The sequence below is a fragment of the Simochromis diagramma genome, unplaced genomic scaffold, assembly GCF_900408965.1.
Source record: "Simochromis diagramma unplaced genomic scaffold, fSimDia1.1 OVJJ01000487.1, whole genome shotgun sequence".
Lineage (NCBI taxonomy): Eukaryota > Metazoa > Chordata > Actinopteri > Cichliformes > Cichlidae > Simochromis > Simochromis diagramma.
Window position 1 is genome coordinate 4754941 of NW_024387305.1, and position 13650 is coordinate 4768590.

General features: G+C 43.1%; 1 protein-coding gene across 2 annotated transcripts; it reads left to right on the forward strand.

Annotated features, from left to right (window-relative positions):
- Window positions 1-655: 655 nt before the first annotated feature.
- LOC120716798 lies at window positions 656-9852 on the forward strand. 2 transcript variants are annotated; one of them, XM_040004422.1, is made up of 2 exons: window positions 656-1034; window positions 5872-9852. In XM_040004422.1, exon 2 carries the CDS (start codon window positions 6424-6426, stop codon window positions 8257-8259), a length of 1836 nt encoding a protein of 611 aa, XP_039860356.1. In that variant the 5' UTR covers window positions 656-1034; window positions 5872-6423; the 3' UTR covers window positions 8260-9852. The 2 variants fall into 2 exon arrangements, with proteins under 2 accessions (XP_039860356.1, XP_039860357.1); XM_040004423.1 differs by lacking the exon at window positions 656-1034 and adding an exon at window positions 1041-2675.
- Window positions 9853-13650: the final 3798 nt, after the last annotated feature.

Here is a 13650-nt window from a genome sequence, read left to right on the forward strand (position 1 = left end):
GTTGGAATTGAGTTCAAACTCCCATATTTGCAGGCAATCAGTGACAAAATCCAAAGTCTTCCTCTGTAAATAATTGAAAAAACACCAAGAAAAAAACACTAGTGTACAGTATTTCCTTTGCCATACCATGAAGTCCAGGTTAGCCCTAAAATTAAATTTTGTATCACAAGAAAAGCACGTGAAAACTGATTTTTACTTCTTTAAGTGAACGTACTTACTAAAGCACCCAATGTGCTCTTATTTTGTGAGAAATAGTTTTGGATCAAATTAATATTAATAATAAACAAATAAATAAACAAGCCAGAGTGGTAAACAAACATCAGTTATTATTATGATTTTTAATGAAACTTTTGTTTCCCGGTATGTGTAATACGCTTCATCCTATATATTGTCAGTTAACAATGAGTGTGTTTTCCTCCCTCTTCTTTCGTTTCCTTGGTGTCATTCGTTTATTTATACGGGTGTTTTTGATGATTAACAGGTCGTGCTGTTGTTGGGCCATGGCGTCTGTTTAAAGGCATTCGTGGCCTAGTTAGAAAATTAACCAATTCTGTAAATGAGATGACATTACAACGTGGAGTAAGGAAGAACCCGGAGATTAAGGGGCGGGCAGGAGAACAAAAAGAGAGGGGCTAATAACACACACAGAGAGGGGGTGAGAGAGAGAGAGAGAGAGAGAGAGAGTCTCGCGCGGAGAGACAGTGGACAGAAACGTGACTAGGCAGCCTAAGAGCTGTTATGCAACTGCTGACCTACTAACACATATTTCTAGAAAGGGAACCGGAGAAACTGGAGCAAAGTGTCCTGCAGCGCACAACACACGGGCAGTCCGAGCCAAAAGACAGAAAGGACATCCAGCCGACCCACTGACTCAACGACAGCTGACCCGAGCAGCGACAGGAAAAGGAGAAGAAAGTTTTTTTTTCTCAGTCGGGAGGTTTCTTCTAAAGGGACACGGGAAGGAGGAAACGGGAGCGAGACAGCTTTTGTGTCGGGGAAGCCTGAATGTTTTCGTCCCTCTCCTGCGTGGAAAGGTAGGTTATAACTGAGCGGCTGGCTGCCGTGTGCTGTTTCTATCTGCCTATTTGCATGTTTTTTTTAATCATTCTGTGCGGGTAGATACGTCTCTGGGTGTGTGTGAGTGTGTTTTGAGGCGAGGACGTGATGCTCATGGCCGGTTATTGTTCACATGGCGACTCTCGGCTGCGCCGGCAGATCCCGCGTCCCTCCGTGACTTTCAGCCGTATGCGGCTCTTTTTGTGTCACGTAAAACACGCAGCTCACCGGGCAAGTGTGATACTTCAGTTGGCGTTTTGTTGCCTTTTTTGTTTCTTTGATGCTTTTACGAAACACCGAGTCCGCTTGGTAAAAACGTGGTTGGCCGTATCGCCGCACACTACGAGGTCAATGTCAAAGCGATGTAATTTCCTCTCATGGTGGTGTTTTCCAGGGAGCAGGGGACTGCTGCTGCTCGGCTCGGACTGTGCTGTGCGGTCAATACACCGTATTAGCTCCTGCACGTGGCATATTGGCATGATATTTTTTATGTAGGTCATTGGATCAGTTCAGTTACCCAGATATTGGCAGCCCAGCTAATGCAAAGGCTGGGATTAACGCATGGCTGTTTTGAGGTTATGAATTAATTTGAAGGTCTATCACAGACATCTGTGGGAATCTCATGTGAGAGTAAATGATAAAAGGAAAAAAAAATCATATTTTTTTAAGCGAGTTTTGGACAAATGATTTGCAGATAGGGTGTGTGTGTAAACATATGTTAGGGCTTTTTCTCCGTTGAGAAAGATTACTTGGTTGGGTTTTGGGGATTTATTAAATAAATGCTCACATGCAAAGGGGGAAATGTCTGATTTCTATTCAAAGTGGGCCACTGGGCGATTTTTTTTTTTACTCATAAGGTGCGTTAAGTAAAGCACAGAGCTTTGCTTTGAGGGAGTTGGAGGCTATGACATAACCAGCACACAGCAGGGAAAAGCAATAAATAGCAGCTCCCTCCTGGGACAGAGACGCTTTGTAATTGATTCTCGTTCCCACCCTGCACTTTTTCCCTGTCATTTATATCTACATTAACAACAAAATTCTTGTATCTAAAGAAGGCATTTAGCCAGAAAAGCTGCTATCAGTGATGTAACCCAGCTACTCAGTGTCTGCGAGCTATTTTTAACTTGCTTAGTCTTTTTTTTTTTTTTCTCCACCACAAAGGAAGCACCGAGCAGAAAAAGCAGAAGGCTGAACCAGATATAACACTGTTTTCTTTTATTTTTGTGTCTCAAACAAGATTCCAGTGAGGGCTTAGGGAGACCGTTTGTAAAGTTAGAATAACAAGTGAGCATTCAGGATGTGATGCAATGTGTGGAAACCCCTGTCTGGCAAAAGCAGGCACAGTTTTGGTTAGTCCACCTACTGCCAGCTGGTCTGGTTTCAGAGCCACTGCTCTCTGTCCCGACCAGCTTTCTGAATATAGGTCAGACTTGTATCTGGGTGAGGAGACATGAGGTTTAACAGGGCAAGCGGTGGACTACTTTGGCTGCTCTGTCTGTTGCTCTGAGGAATACAGGAACACAGATGGCAGAAGACTTATCTAAGTTCAGCTATTTCCATGGTTTTGGCAACTTTTATTTTTTTACTTTGCAAATCTGCACCGCACTTATCTGGTGAATGTAAGTAACAAAAACTTTTGACACATACTTTAATGCAAATCAGAAGGCTATTAAAATGCATATGAATAAAGAATTTTCACAGATAAGTGAATCAAGAATAATTTGTTGTCTTTAGCCCACAGTTCAAAGTGTCATTTAGTCACTTGTTACTTTGGGTACTTGCTAAATGGCACGTAGTCGTATATATGTCCCCGTAGCTGACCTGGAATGTCTGGATTCCCGTCTCTTAGTTTTGTTTAACACAAAGCCGCAGGGCAAAATGGTTCCTAGCTGGGGCCCCTCCACGTGTGTGGTGTTGGATCATTTAAAAGATGGGGGAGAGGAAGAGGACGGCATGTGTTTTACTCACGCTTGCCTCAGAGGGGTCAGAGGTGAAGCATTCCTCCTGGAGCGGCAAGTGTCTGGGAACTACTTCAAAGTTGTGTCTCAGTGAAAAACACGGAAACAATCCGTACAGTAGCTGGAGTGAATAATTCTTCTTAATGGGGGAAATTAGCTTCTGCAGAAAAAGCCAGTTAGATTATACCACGCTGAGTATCCCTTTATTTTCTAGCATTAGTCTTGGGTAAGAGAGATTGGAAGACATTCAGAGACTTTAACCTGTAGCTCCTGCTTCTGTGTATTACGCATGTATTACACAAGCTTTTCTCTGTAGCAAGAGAAATTCAGAGCACGTACACTACGAGCAACAACAGCAGCCCCTCCCCTTGCAGTCCTAAGAGAGAACCTGTTATATGTGAATTTGGCTGCAGAGATGGGTGTGTGCTCTGACGTCAGCGCTGTATCGCTCACTATCAATTTTGCTGCCGATTCTTATTGTTGTGTGCAGCAAAAGGCGTCGCAACGTTTCTGGAGCGGACAGGAATTAATGTTGCGTGAAAATCACCGAGGCTTTCGTAATATGATTTTTAGGCACATGACGTATTCAAGTGGGGCTCTTTTTTTTGCTCCCGCTGCAGATTCTGTAAAATTCCTCTCATGTCCCCCCCCCTCCTTTAGAAAAAAAAAAAAAAAAAAGAAATCTCTCTCTGCTTCTGCGTCTCACTCCCTCACCTTTCTGTTGCTCTATTTTTAGAGTGCACTCTAATACTCTCTTTCCCTCTCCTGCCCTCCCTTCGTTGCAGTCCCACTGACCTATTTTATGGCGCACCGTCAAAGACAGGAGGAGTGTTTACCGCTTAGCGTCGTTTCTAGGTCACTGGGACAGCATAGACGTATGTGAGCTTCCTTCCCACCCTCCTTTGTCTCGCACCACCCTCGCACCACCACCTCACACACACACACACACTCTTCCTGCATGTCTTTACAAAAAATTTTCAGGATTGGAAAGGGGTGGGTGGGGAGGGGTCATCCTACGTGTTTCCACATCTGTTGCTATTGGTAATCAAAGCGCTTATGGTCCAGTGGGGCTTTACACAAGTTTTTTGAGAAGAAGCAGCCAACAAGACAAAGCCAACTCAATTATAAGAACAGCCTGCAGCATATCTACAATAGACCTTGCCCCTGAGTTACAACATAACACATGATTAAATAAATGGTTAGTTATTCAGGGCAGCTTTCAAGCTGTTCCAAGGTCACAATGTGGGTTTTTTTTTTTTTTTTTTTTTAAAGTGAGATTATGTAACAGGGTGACTGACTCGCAGTGAAGAAGAAGAAATGCAGTCACCGGTCGGGAGAAGAGATCACTAGATTAGATAGTTATGCAGCACTGTCTTGTTGGTACAAAATGAGTGGTTTGTTATAGGAAAACAAAAAAACACAATAGCAGAGGTAGATATGAACTTGTCTTGTTCGTGAGAGCTTTTGTTCTCCTCTCATTGACTTCGGTCCATCGTTTACATAACAGGAACAGTCTGTTTCTTTTGGTTTTTGTCTCATTTAAGGCTTCACTGCACTGAAAGAGCACAAGGCGAATATCGAAGCAAAACCGGATCTGCTTTCTGTTTTGTTTTTTAAATTCTGTGCTACGTCTTATTTTTACTAACAGAAGGACTCAAATAGGACGGGCAGCGATAATAAATCTGTAAATCTACATAATAAAAACGTAATCAGTAGAATTGCAGTAATCAAGTCAAAAAGCAGCAGAGAATATTCAGCGGGGATTCCTGCGCTCCTAATGATAGAAGAAGGTCATGTTTGTGCGCTGTTTAATTCCGTTTTTGCAAATGAAAAGCGACACCAGAGCCATTGTTGCCCACAGGCACAGTGACCTAGATTATTGCATTTGCTCAGTGTGTGTGCGTGTGTGTCGTAAAAAGGATGTTTTTATGTTTGTAAAGGACTTCAGGGCCCTGTGTAATGACGTGTTCTTAATTAATGCATATCATCTGTGTAATCCAATGGAGTGAGTGAGGCAAAGAAAAATAAGGGCAGATCTAGTTATTACATAACACACCACGACTGTCAACATCCGCCTGCGCTGCGTTTGCCATTGTTTTTAACTTTGCAAGACAGGTCGGGTGGGCAAGGCTTCCTGTTGATAAGATGTTGACACCGCACAAGGAAGTTCAGCGGCTTGTGGTGTTGAGTAAATTCAGTCAGTGAGATGAACTACCAGAGAAGCTGTGGCAAAAGACAAACCCCTTTTTGCCCTCTTCCCCATATTTTAGAAAATGAAATCTATAAGTAGAAACCATAAATGCACAGTTTGTTGTCATTTTACAACTATGGTAAAGCCGAATCAGTGTGCAGATCACATTTGTATCCTTCCCCCTCTAGCTTTTTATCTGTCAGTCTCTGCAGAGCTGGCAGCAGGTCAGCCTGCCTCGGCTCTAGTTATGTGATGGAGCTCCGTCTTACACAAGAGCTCTGCAGCAGGAGCACATACACATGTTTATTCCCAGACTCAGCCCTGAGTGTGTGTGTGTGTGTGTGTGTGGCTACCCAGACTCTGCAACCAGCTTCATTTTCTTTCTGAAGTCAGTCAAACACAGACAAGAAAGAAAAACACTGTCTAAACCCTCGGGGGTTATGTCATAGTTTTTTCTGTGCTGGCTGAATTGAACTGAATAGGCGGTGTATTGATCTCAACCCTTAGACCAAAAGCACACAGAGTAAAGCTTTGTACTACAGTTAATACATATAACCTGAACTGACTTGCATGTAAATACATGTCACAATGAACTGGAGTAATTTTACAGCTAATCTAACTCCCTCTCTGCTTCTGTTCCCCTCCCTTCCTCTGTCACTGTTTCAGTAACCCATTTAGTGGTCGACTAACGGCGGCGTTGAAGCTGGATCCTTAAAGAACCCAAAAGTAGACAGACCGACCTACATCCCATGTAAGACACCGAAAGAAGCGGGTCTGACAGACATCACAGCTCTGCTGAAGATCGAGGAAGACACTGATAAACTCAAAGTCACCCCAAACGAACCTCCAGAGACTACTTTGAACTACTTGCCAAGACAGCTGGAAAACCGTTTGCACAAAATACAGTTTCTTGTTTTAGTTTTCTTGCTCGGAACACTACTTCAATGTCTGAGGTTTTTGTGGAGTTCCACCTTTTTTTAATCTTCCTGGCTAATTTAGACACTTGAACATTTCGATATTATAATTTAAGTAACAGAAATCAATGAGGCTATCGTTTCGAGGAGCACAAATACCTCATCCAGAAGTTTTCGCTGAACCTGCGACATAGGTCAGACGTCTTAGTAACAAAGCAGAAGGCTCATATAGTTTTACATTTTTCCCTACTCCCCCTTTGCCCTTTGCTAGAGTGATACTCTAGCACCCTGCGGGGAAGAAAACATGGAAAGTCTCAGTATACACCTCCCATCCACCAGCAATAACAATGACGAGGAGGGTGACAGTTTTTCCCCGTACAATGGGAGCCTGCCATCCCCTTCTCCCGAAGGATCGGCGCGCATTAGCCGCCAGTCTAAAGGTAGCAAGCCTACCGTCACCTCCCGTCGCAAGAGAGAGTTCATTTCTGATGAGAAGAAAGATGCTTGCTATTGGGAAAAACGGAGAAAGAACAACGAAGCAGCCAAGCGCTCAAGAGAAAAGCGTCGCCTCAATGACATGGTGTTGGAAAACCGAGTGATGGCACTGAATGAGGAGAATGTTCGTCTCAAGACGGAGCTCCTTCAGCTCAAGTTGCGCTTTGGCCTCATCAGCACAGCCTCCTACATGGAGAAAAGTCAGCAAATCTCCAACAGCGCCGCTGATGGAAACACTGGCGGCAATGGGAGCAGCACCAACGGCACCCCGAATGGTAACGCATACCTTTCAAGCAGCGGCTACTCCAGCGCGTCCCAGGTGATGCTGAATTCAGACTCGTCAGAAGCTGAACAGTCGAGTCTCGGCGAGCGCCACTCCACGCTCCCCAAATATTCCCCCCGTGGCTCCGTGTCTGACATGTCTGACAGCTCTTCCAGCCCTGAACCCATGGGCTACAACATAAAGAAGGAGCCCACAAGCATGGAGATGGCTGTTCTGGAAAACAACATGATTCCCAGTGGGATCACTAATGGGATCCCCAATGGAATGCAGAATGGGGCTTACCATGGCAGCCACAGTGCTCTGGTTTCTCCTCACCAGCAAAGCCCCCCATTGGCTGAAAATGTCATGGACTTCCAGCATCATCATCAACAGCAACAGCAGCAGTGCCACATGGAGATCTCCAACCCCGCTCCTCAGGCCACCTCAGCTCAAAGGAGCGTCATTTTGTATCGCTCCAGCAGTGGCTGTTATCCCATGGAGAGCCAGAGGTCGGAGGAGCAGCAGTCCCAGCAGAGCAGAGCTCCTCAACATTGTCAGGACACGCTGACTTCCAAGTTCTCCGACTGCTCGATGACCATCACAGAGGTCGCTGAGAAGCTGGAGAGAACGAAGACCTTGGACTCTCCACAGTATGAGTACACCAACAGTCACTCTGAGTCAATAGAGGAACTGCAGCAAAGGTATAATCAGCAGCATGACAACCACAGTCTTCAGCACACTGAAAACCACCAGAACCCCTTCGCCCCTGATCTGATCCACAACAACGAGGAGCGGAGGTCCTCCTTCATACAGCACAATGGCTACCTCAACACACTGGATGAAGAGCCCCCGGTGCTCACCTATGAGGGAGGTCCCCAAGCTGATGGTTTCTATCAGGAGAACTCCTCTGCTAAAGACACTTGTTCAAGTGACGGAGACCCTCGTAGCTCTGATAAGGAGGGCTCCACAGATGATGAATCCCCCTCCTCATCCTCCTCAGATATCAGCAGCTACCACCAGAAGATTGAGGGAACTGGTGGTTTGTACGGTGAGTGCCAAGCCGAGGTCAAAGGCACTGCCCTTCCCCACAAGCTCCGCCTCAAGTACAGAGCTCTGTCCAATGGGGCATCGAGAGCACAGGTGGAGGGACTGGTCAGGACCTCGATGTCCCCTTCTCCCACTTTGCCTCAGCATCCTTACCTAGCTCTGTCCAGCAACCCTCACAGTGGCAATGGCAACGGGGAGAGCAAAGATGCTGAGAATGAGCCAGAGTATGTGGAAGACATCAAGTGTCAGGTGAATGAGAGGCCAGAGGCTAAAAATGAGGGAGGTAAAAGGGGATCCAGCGGTGGGAGGGGTGGGCGCAATAAGAGGCGAGATTAAGGACAAATAGGAGCAGCTGTCGTCTGCGGTGGACAGACAAAAAAGAACTGTGACTCACATTGGCACCTTGCGAGGTATAAAAGAAGCCAGTGATCAGTGTGAGATGTAGTTAGGATGTGATTTCACCACCAAGTTTCACTGTGTCACCTGTACCCCTTCCTGTACTCTCTCCTACCTCCCGCCTATCCCTCCAGGTAGATTAACGAGGGATGTGACAGAATGAAACTCTTCAGAGCTGGAGTTTGGGATATTTCCCTCATGGAAAATTCAAACATTATTCAATTATTCATTATTGTAAACTGCCTTAGTGGCTGGCCAGTGTTTATTGTGGCATTATGGGAACATTCCTTTAACCAAAGACACACATCCTTCCTTTAACATCTCCCCTTTTGGCAAAGAGTTACATTCTTCCTCCCTCTCGTCCCTCTTCTTCCTCTCCATTCTCTGAACGATCTGCACACAAGTCCTCTTCACTATTGAAGCACTTAGATTGTATATTACTGTGACATATAAATTTGCATATATGGAATATATATTTTAAGAAGAAAACTGTGGCAAAAACAATAAAAATTAAAGCATTGGGATGTGGAAGTCGTAGACTTTAAAGCGATCGGCTTGTTTGTTGTTTCGAGACACCTTGTACAGTCCTTTTTTGTTTAAAAAAAAAAACAAAAAACGCCTCAAAGTTTCTCTTTTACTAAAAGTATGAGCCACAACTTGTAAAAAAAAAAAAAAAAAAAATCAAATAAGTGAGGTACCCTTCTTTTTTAAAAGTTTGAGTTCAGATCGGGGTCCTTATTTAGAGGATCTGACCTCTTTGACACTCAAAGTTGTCAAAACAAGCGAAGGCCAGTTACTCGCATATCAGTCCAGGCTATGCAGTCACACTTTCCTGTTGGCAAGCACAAGGTGAACCTTGTTTGCCGGCCATCCAACAGAAATCAATACGTCTTCATTTCAAGACAAAAATCGTCTGTCCAGTAAATGAAATGGCTCTCCAGTCACAACCAGCAAAGCTGCTCTCTCTCTTCATAAGGTGCCTCTTTATTGTGTTGTTCCTTGTCCCCACGTTGGCAGCGTCTTAACGATCCCGCTCACCTCCGCACTGAGTTTTAGCAACTGTAGCTGCAGTAGATCATAAAGTATGTACAAGTTTAACTGTTTCACTTCCTGGTGCCTGCCTCTGGCCACTATGTATAAATGTAAAGTTGTCTATCTCTTGTATACTGCTGTCATTATTTTATTATTGTTTTATTAATATTATTTTCTGTTGTATTCGGTTATTCTTTTCGCTGTTATGTGTATTTTTCTGTCATTCACTTGTGTCATTTTTGCTCTAAACTCTTTCTGGTTGTGCTGTGTATTTATTCATGCTACCCTTTGCCCCAGTTACCGTTTGTACTCTGTGTTATTGTATAACCTTTGCTGAAAAGCTTTTTCAGAAGAGAAAAAAAAATGAATAAAGCTTGGCCAGAAGTGATTATGTAATGCTATACTTCACGTGGATATGCAAATGGTTAGAAAAAAACACTCATTTTCGATTGTGAAAGATTCAAAATGGGGGGAAAAAAAAATAAAATGTTGTTGAATTTATACACGTCTCTTTTGGATTTTTTTGGAGTTCTTATGAAATTTGACAGGAAATTATCCAGACAAGGAGAAATCCAACTAGCTGATTCACAGCACTCAGATGGTCACTTCCCAGTCTGCCAGCGCAGCTCGGTGTGGAACCACTTCAACACGTCATCACTTCATACTGTCGACTGGCAAACATTTACTGACTGTGGCACATCAGTACAGCAGGGCATCTGTTGGCTAACCCAGATCTCGGTCTGAATATTCATGTGATGTATTTATACTGACAGGTACAAACTAAACATGACTGCGATGGAAACCAAAAATATCACCTTTCAAAGTCACACCTGCTCCCAGAGAGTATTTTATTCAGCAGATCAAATATAACAATATAACAATAAAATCAGACTTATTGCTTTAATTTCATTTAAAGACCTGTTAGGAAATAAAGCTGACAAGGAATACAGTGTCAGTGCAATTACAGTTTGTATGCAACAACTAATAGGAGGTAACATTTAACCAAAACTAGGCAATAGTCTTGAAGAGATTTAGTAAAGCTATACCTAGAAATATCTTATGTTCTGCAACCTCAGTTCATTTTAAGCTTTTTAGCTCAGTGGTTTTGGTTTTAGGGACTAAATGTTTGAGGTTTTTGCCCATTTATTGGTCCCATTTACATGGAGGTTGCTGTTTTTACGTCATGTGTGCCACAGGAAAGACGAAACTTGCAAGTAGCTTTTGAGCACTATGGAGCATTTAGCGGCACTTTTGCCAAGAATTTACCACAAAAACAATCCTAAAAAGAGAATTGCAGGTAATATTGCAAAGAACACAGGTCAAATTGATGATGCTATTGTATATGTAAATAGGTACTGGTTAGCAAGTATGTGTCACCAGTACAGCCTTGCCTCACTTGATGGATTGAACCAAAAGTCAGACTTTTTACAGATACTCAGCTGAAATTAATTTTCATACTGCACATTAAGTTGTGTTTCATCAGAAAATCAAAGTCGAGGTTGCGATAAATTCTGTTTCTGGTGTTGTCCAGAATTGCTCAATTCTTGTTTTAGTTGCAGAAATAAAGGGAGAAAAAAAAAAAGCGTTTTAACGTGCAACAAGCCAAAACAAGTTACACAAGTCTCTTGGGAGAAAACTGCATCAGACTAAATGCTGACATCTCCGAGCAATCCTGCCGTTAATGAAACACAAGCTAATGGGAACAGCAGGCTGGCATGCTGAGTGCATGCCACTGACATGGGTTACATAAGAGCCATAACAAAAAGGAGAACCTTTCAGATAGAGAGGTTTTGCAATGTGAAAGGAACACCCAAGTTGCTAAAGAATCTCAAGGGAAAGCAACTCTGGTCTGAAAAGGTCAACAAAGATGGGAGGGACCCCAACAAATATCTCATCAACATGTTTTCAGCCTCTAAGTAGTTCACATTGTGCAATTTATGACGCAGATTCGCTGCATCCACAGCACATAATGCTTCCATGTGATTTTCACAAAAATGGAATAAGGATGTAGGCAGCTGACCACAGAGTGACCTCCTGTTTTCAGCAATTTGACACTGATGTGTTTTTATTTCAGCTATCCAAACCAACCACCAACCGACTCTAACAAGGTGACATTCCCGAGAAAACCGCAGTGCCTTGTAGTTCGCGCTCCATCCACCCCCAATTTCCTTCCTCTCCTCCCTCATCCCTGTCATCAATATCGCTTGCTCTTTTTCTCTTATCCCCTCCTTTTTTCCCCAGCACATCTTTGAGCTGTAAAAACTGCTTTGTATTGTGCAGAGGCTTGTGAAAACAAGCCAGGAGAGTAAAAGTAGGTCAGCGAGGAGGGATAGAAGAGAAGAGGGTGAGGAGTGAGAGAGAGAAAGAGTGGGGTTATTCAGAGTGGAGGGAGACAAAGAGAAAGGGGGAAGGAATAGAATAGAGTTACATCAAATTCCTCTACAGCATAAACTTGAGCAAACTACTCATAAAAAGCACTCTTGCTACTGCCTGAGGCAGCAGGTCAGTAGCACACAAGTACACAAATGCACAGTTACACACTGGAGTCAAGTTTGCGTTTGCTCCAGCTGAAATTTATAGATATATATATGTATAAAATGCACACACAGTGGAAAGCTCTGAGAGATTTATTATATTACAGTTAATCCATTCTTTGACGTAATTGATACACATATATTTTACTTCATTACATAACCATAGTTTGAGCAGGTGGATATTTTTGTCTGCGAGATTCAATCTCCTGCAGGAATTTGTAAATATCCACCATGATAAATGTCACTGCAACATTCCCACCGAGTCAGAACATCTGATAGTGACTCATGAGCTAGATACTCAGCTCTGATTTGAGTTGACCTCATTTCAAATTATAGTTTATTTTTACCTGACACAAACTCCACAGACTCACCTACCTGCCCCCCATGTGTGCACAGTAGCAGTGGCTACATGACCCACGACAGAAACTTTGCTAAAATAAAATATGAAAGAAGTTAAAAGTTGTAGTGAGAGGTATATGTGCGTGTTTATGAAAGAGAGTGAGCAAGGGGGTGTTGGCCCTGCTCTGCCTGCAGTGATCAACAGCCCCGGCTGGTTATGTAACTCAGATGCTGCAGTATGTAGGTCAGCAGCGCAGGGAGAGGCAGCGATCGGGTAAGGAAGATGAAGCTGAAGAGTGTGTATTTCAGCTTCCGCGTTGGTATGTGTGGATCTGAATCCTTTCTTTAAACCCTTTTCCACATAAAGAGGATGTGCAAATTTTTAAATGATGCCAAGCTGGTATCCAATACAATCAGAATCAGAAAAATCTTCTTAAAGAGCTGAAATTCACAAGCCAAGAGGATGAAAGAAGCTTGCTGCTGCGTTGCAGTGAAGACAAATGTACCTACCTTCAAGTCCTCATAAACTTTGAATAGCAAAAGTTTGAATGTTCTAATGCCTATAAAAAGATTTGAGCATGTCAAATTGAAAAAAAAAGAAAAATAGCACCATTATGAGCTAAAAGCCCCCCAAAAAGTCTTGATTTGATTGCAATTGGTTAGATTTTGTTTTTCTACAAAAACAATCAGATATTAGCTCGGTTCACAGAAGAGAGATTGTTGAAGAAACTCTGGAATTCAGCTAATCAATTATTAAACTCTTTGAAGCATGACTAGACATGGTGGCCAGGAGAGTCTCAAGTTCCTTCTCTGAGCATTGTTAGAGCTATTGACATCCTGTGCCTTTTCCTGTTATGATTACTCTAATGATCTGAATTCAGATTTGGGGTCGTGATTAGCTGCTGACAGTGAATTTGCAACTTGAAAGTTACACCTTCAAAGTATTAAATTAAATCAACATAAAAGTGTGATATCAACAAAATGTAGCATATTTTATTTGCAACACAACAAATGGGGCTTAGAGTTGGTGCATGCCTGCAGGAAGCCAGAGAGAGAAAAAGGGAGAAAAATGACTCCTCTGTTGAACATGCTTGGTTGGCTGCCGTTCAGGACAGAGTTATGTTGCTTGCCATGACCCATTCAGTCTCTGCTGCCTCTGACCGCCAGAGCACTGTAAAATAGGTCACTCAATGTATGTGTGTCTAATTCTACAGATGTGTGTAGAACAATGATTTGAGGACTGCCAACTTCAGTGACACACTTTAGCACACACATAGACACACATCTGTATACACAGCATTTACATCATAGCCTTAAAATAGGACACAAGAAAGTTGTGCACTTCTGAAATGAAAGTAGGCCACAGGGAAGAACTGTGTGCGTGTTGGTATGCGCATGTGTGAGAGATGAATCAGCTCCATGTTAT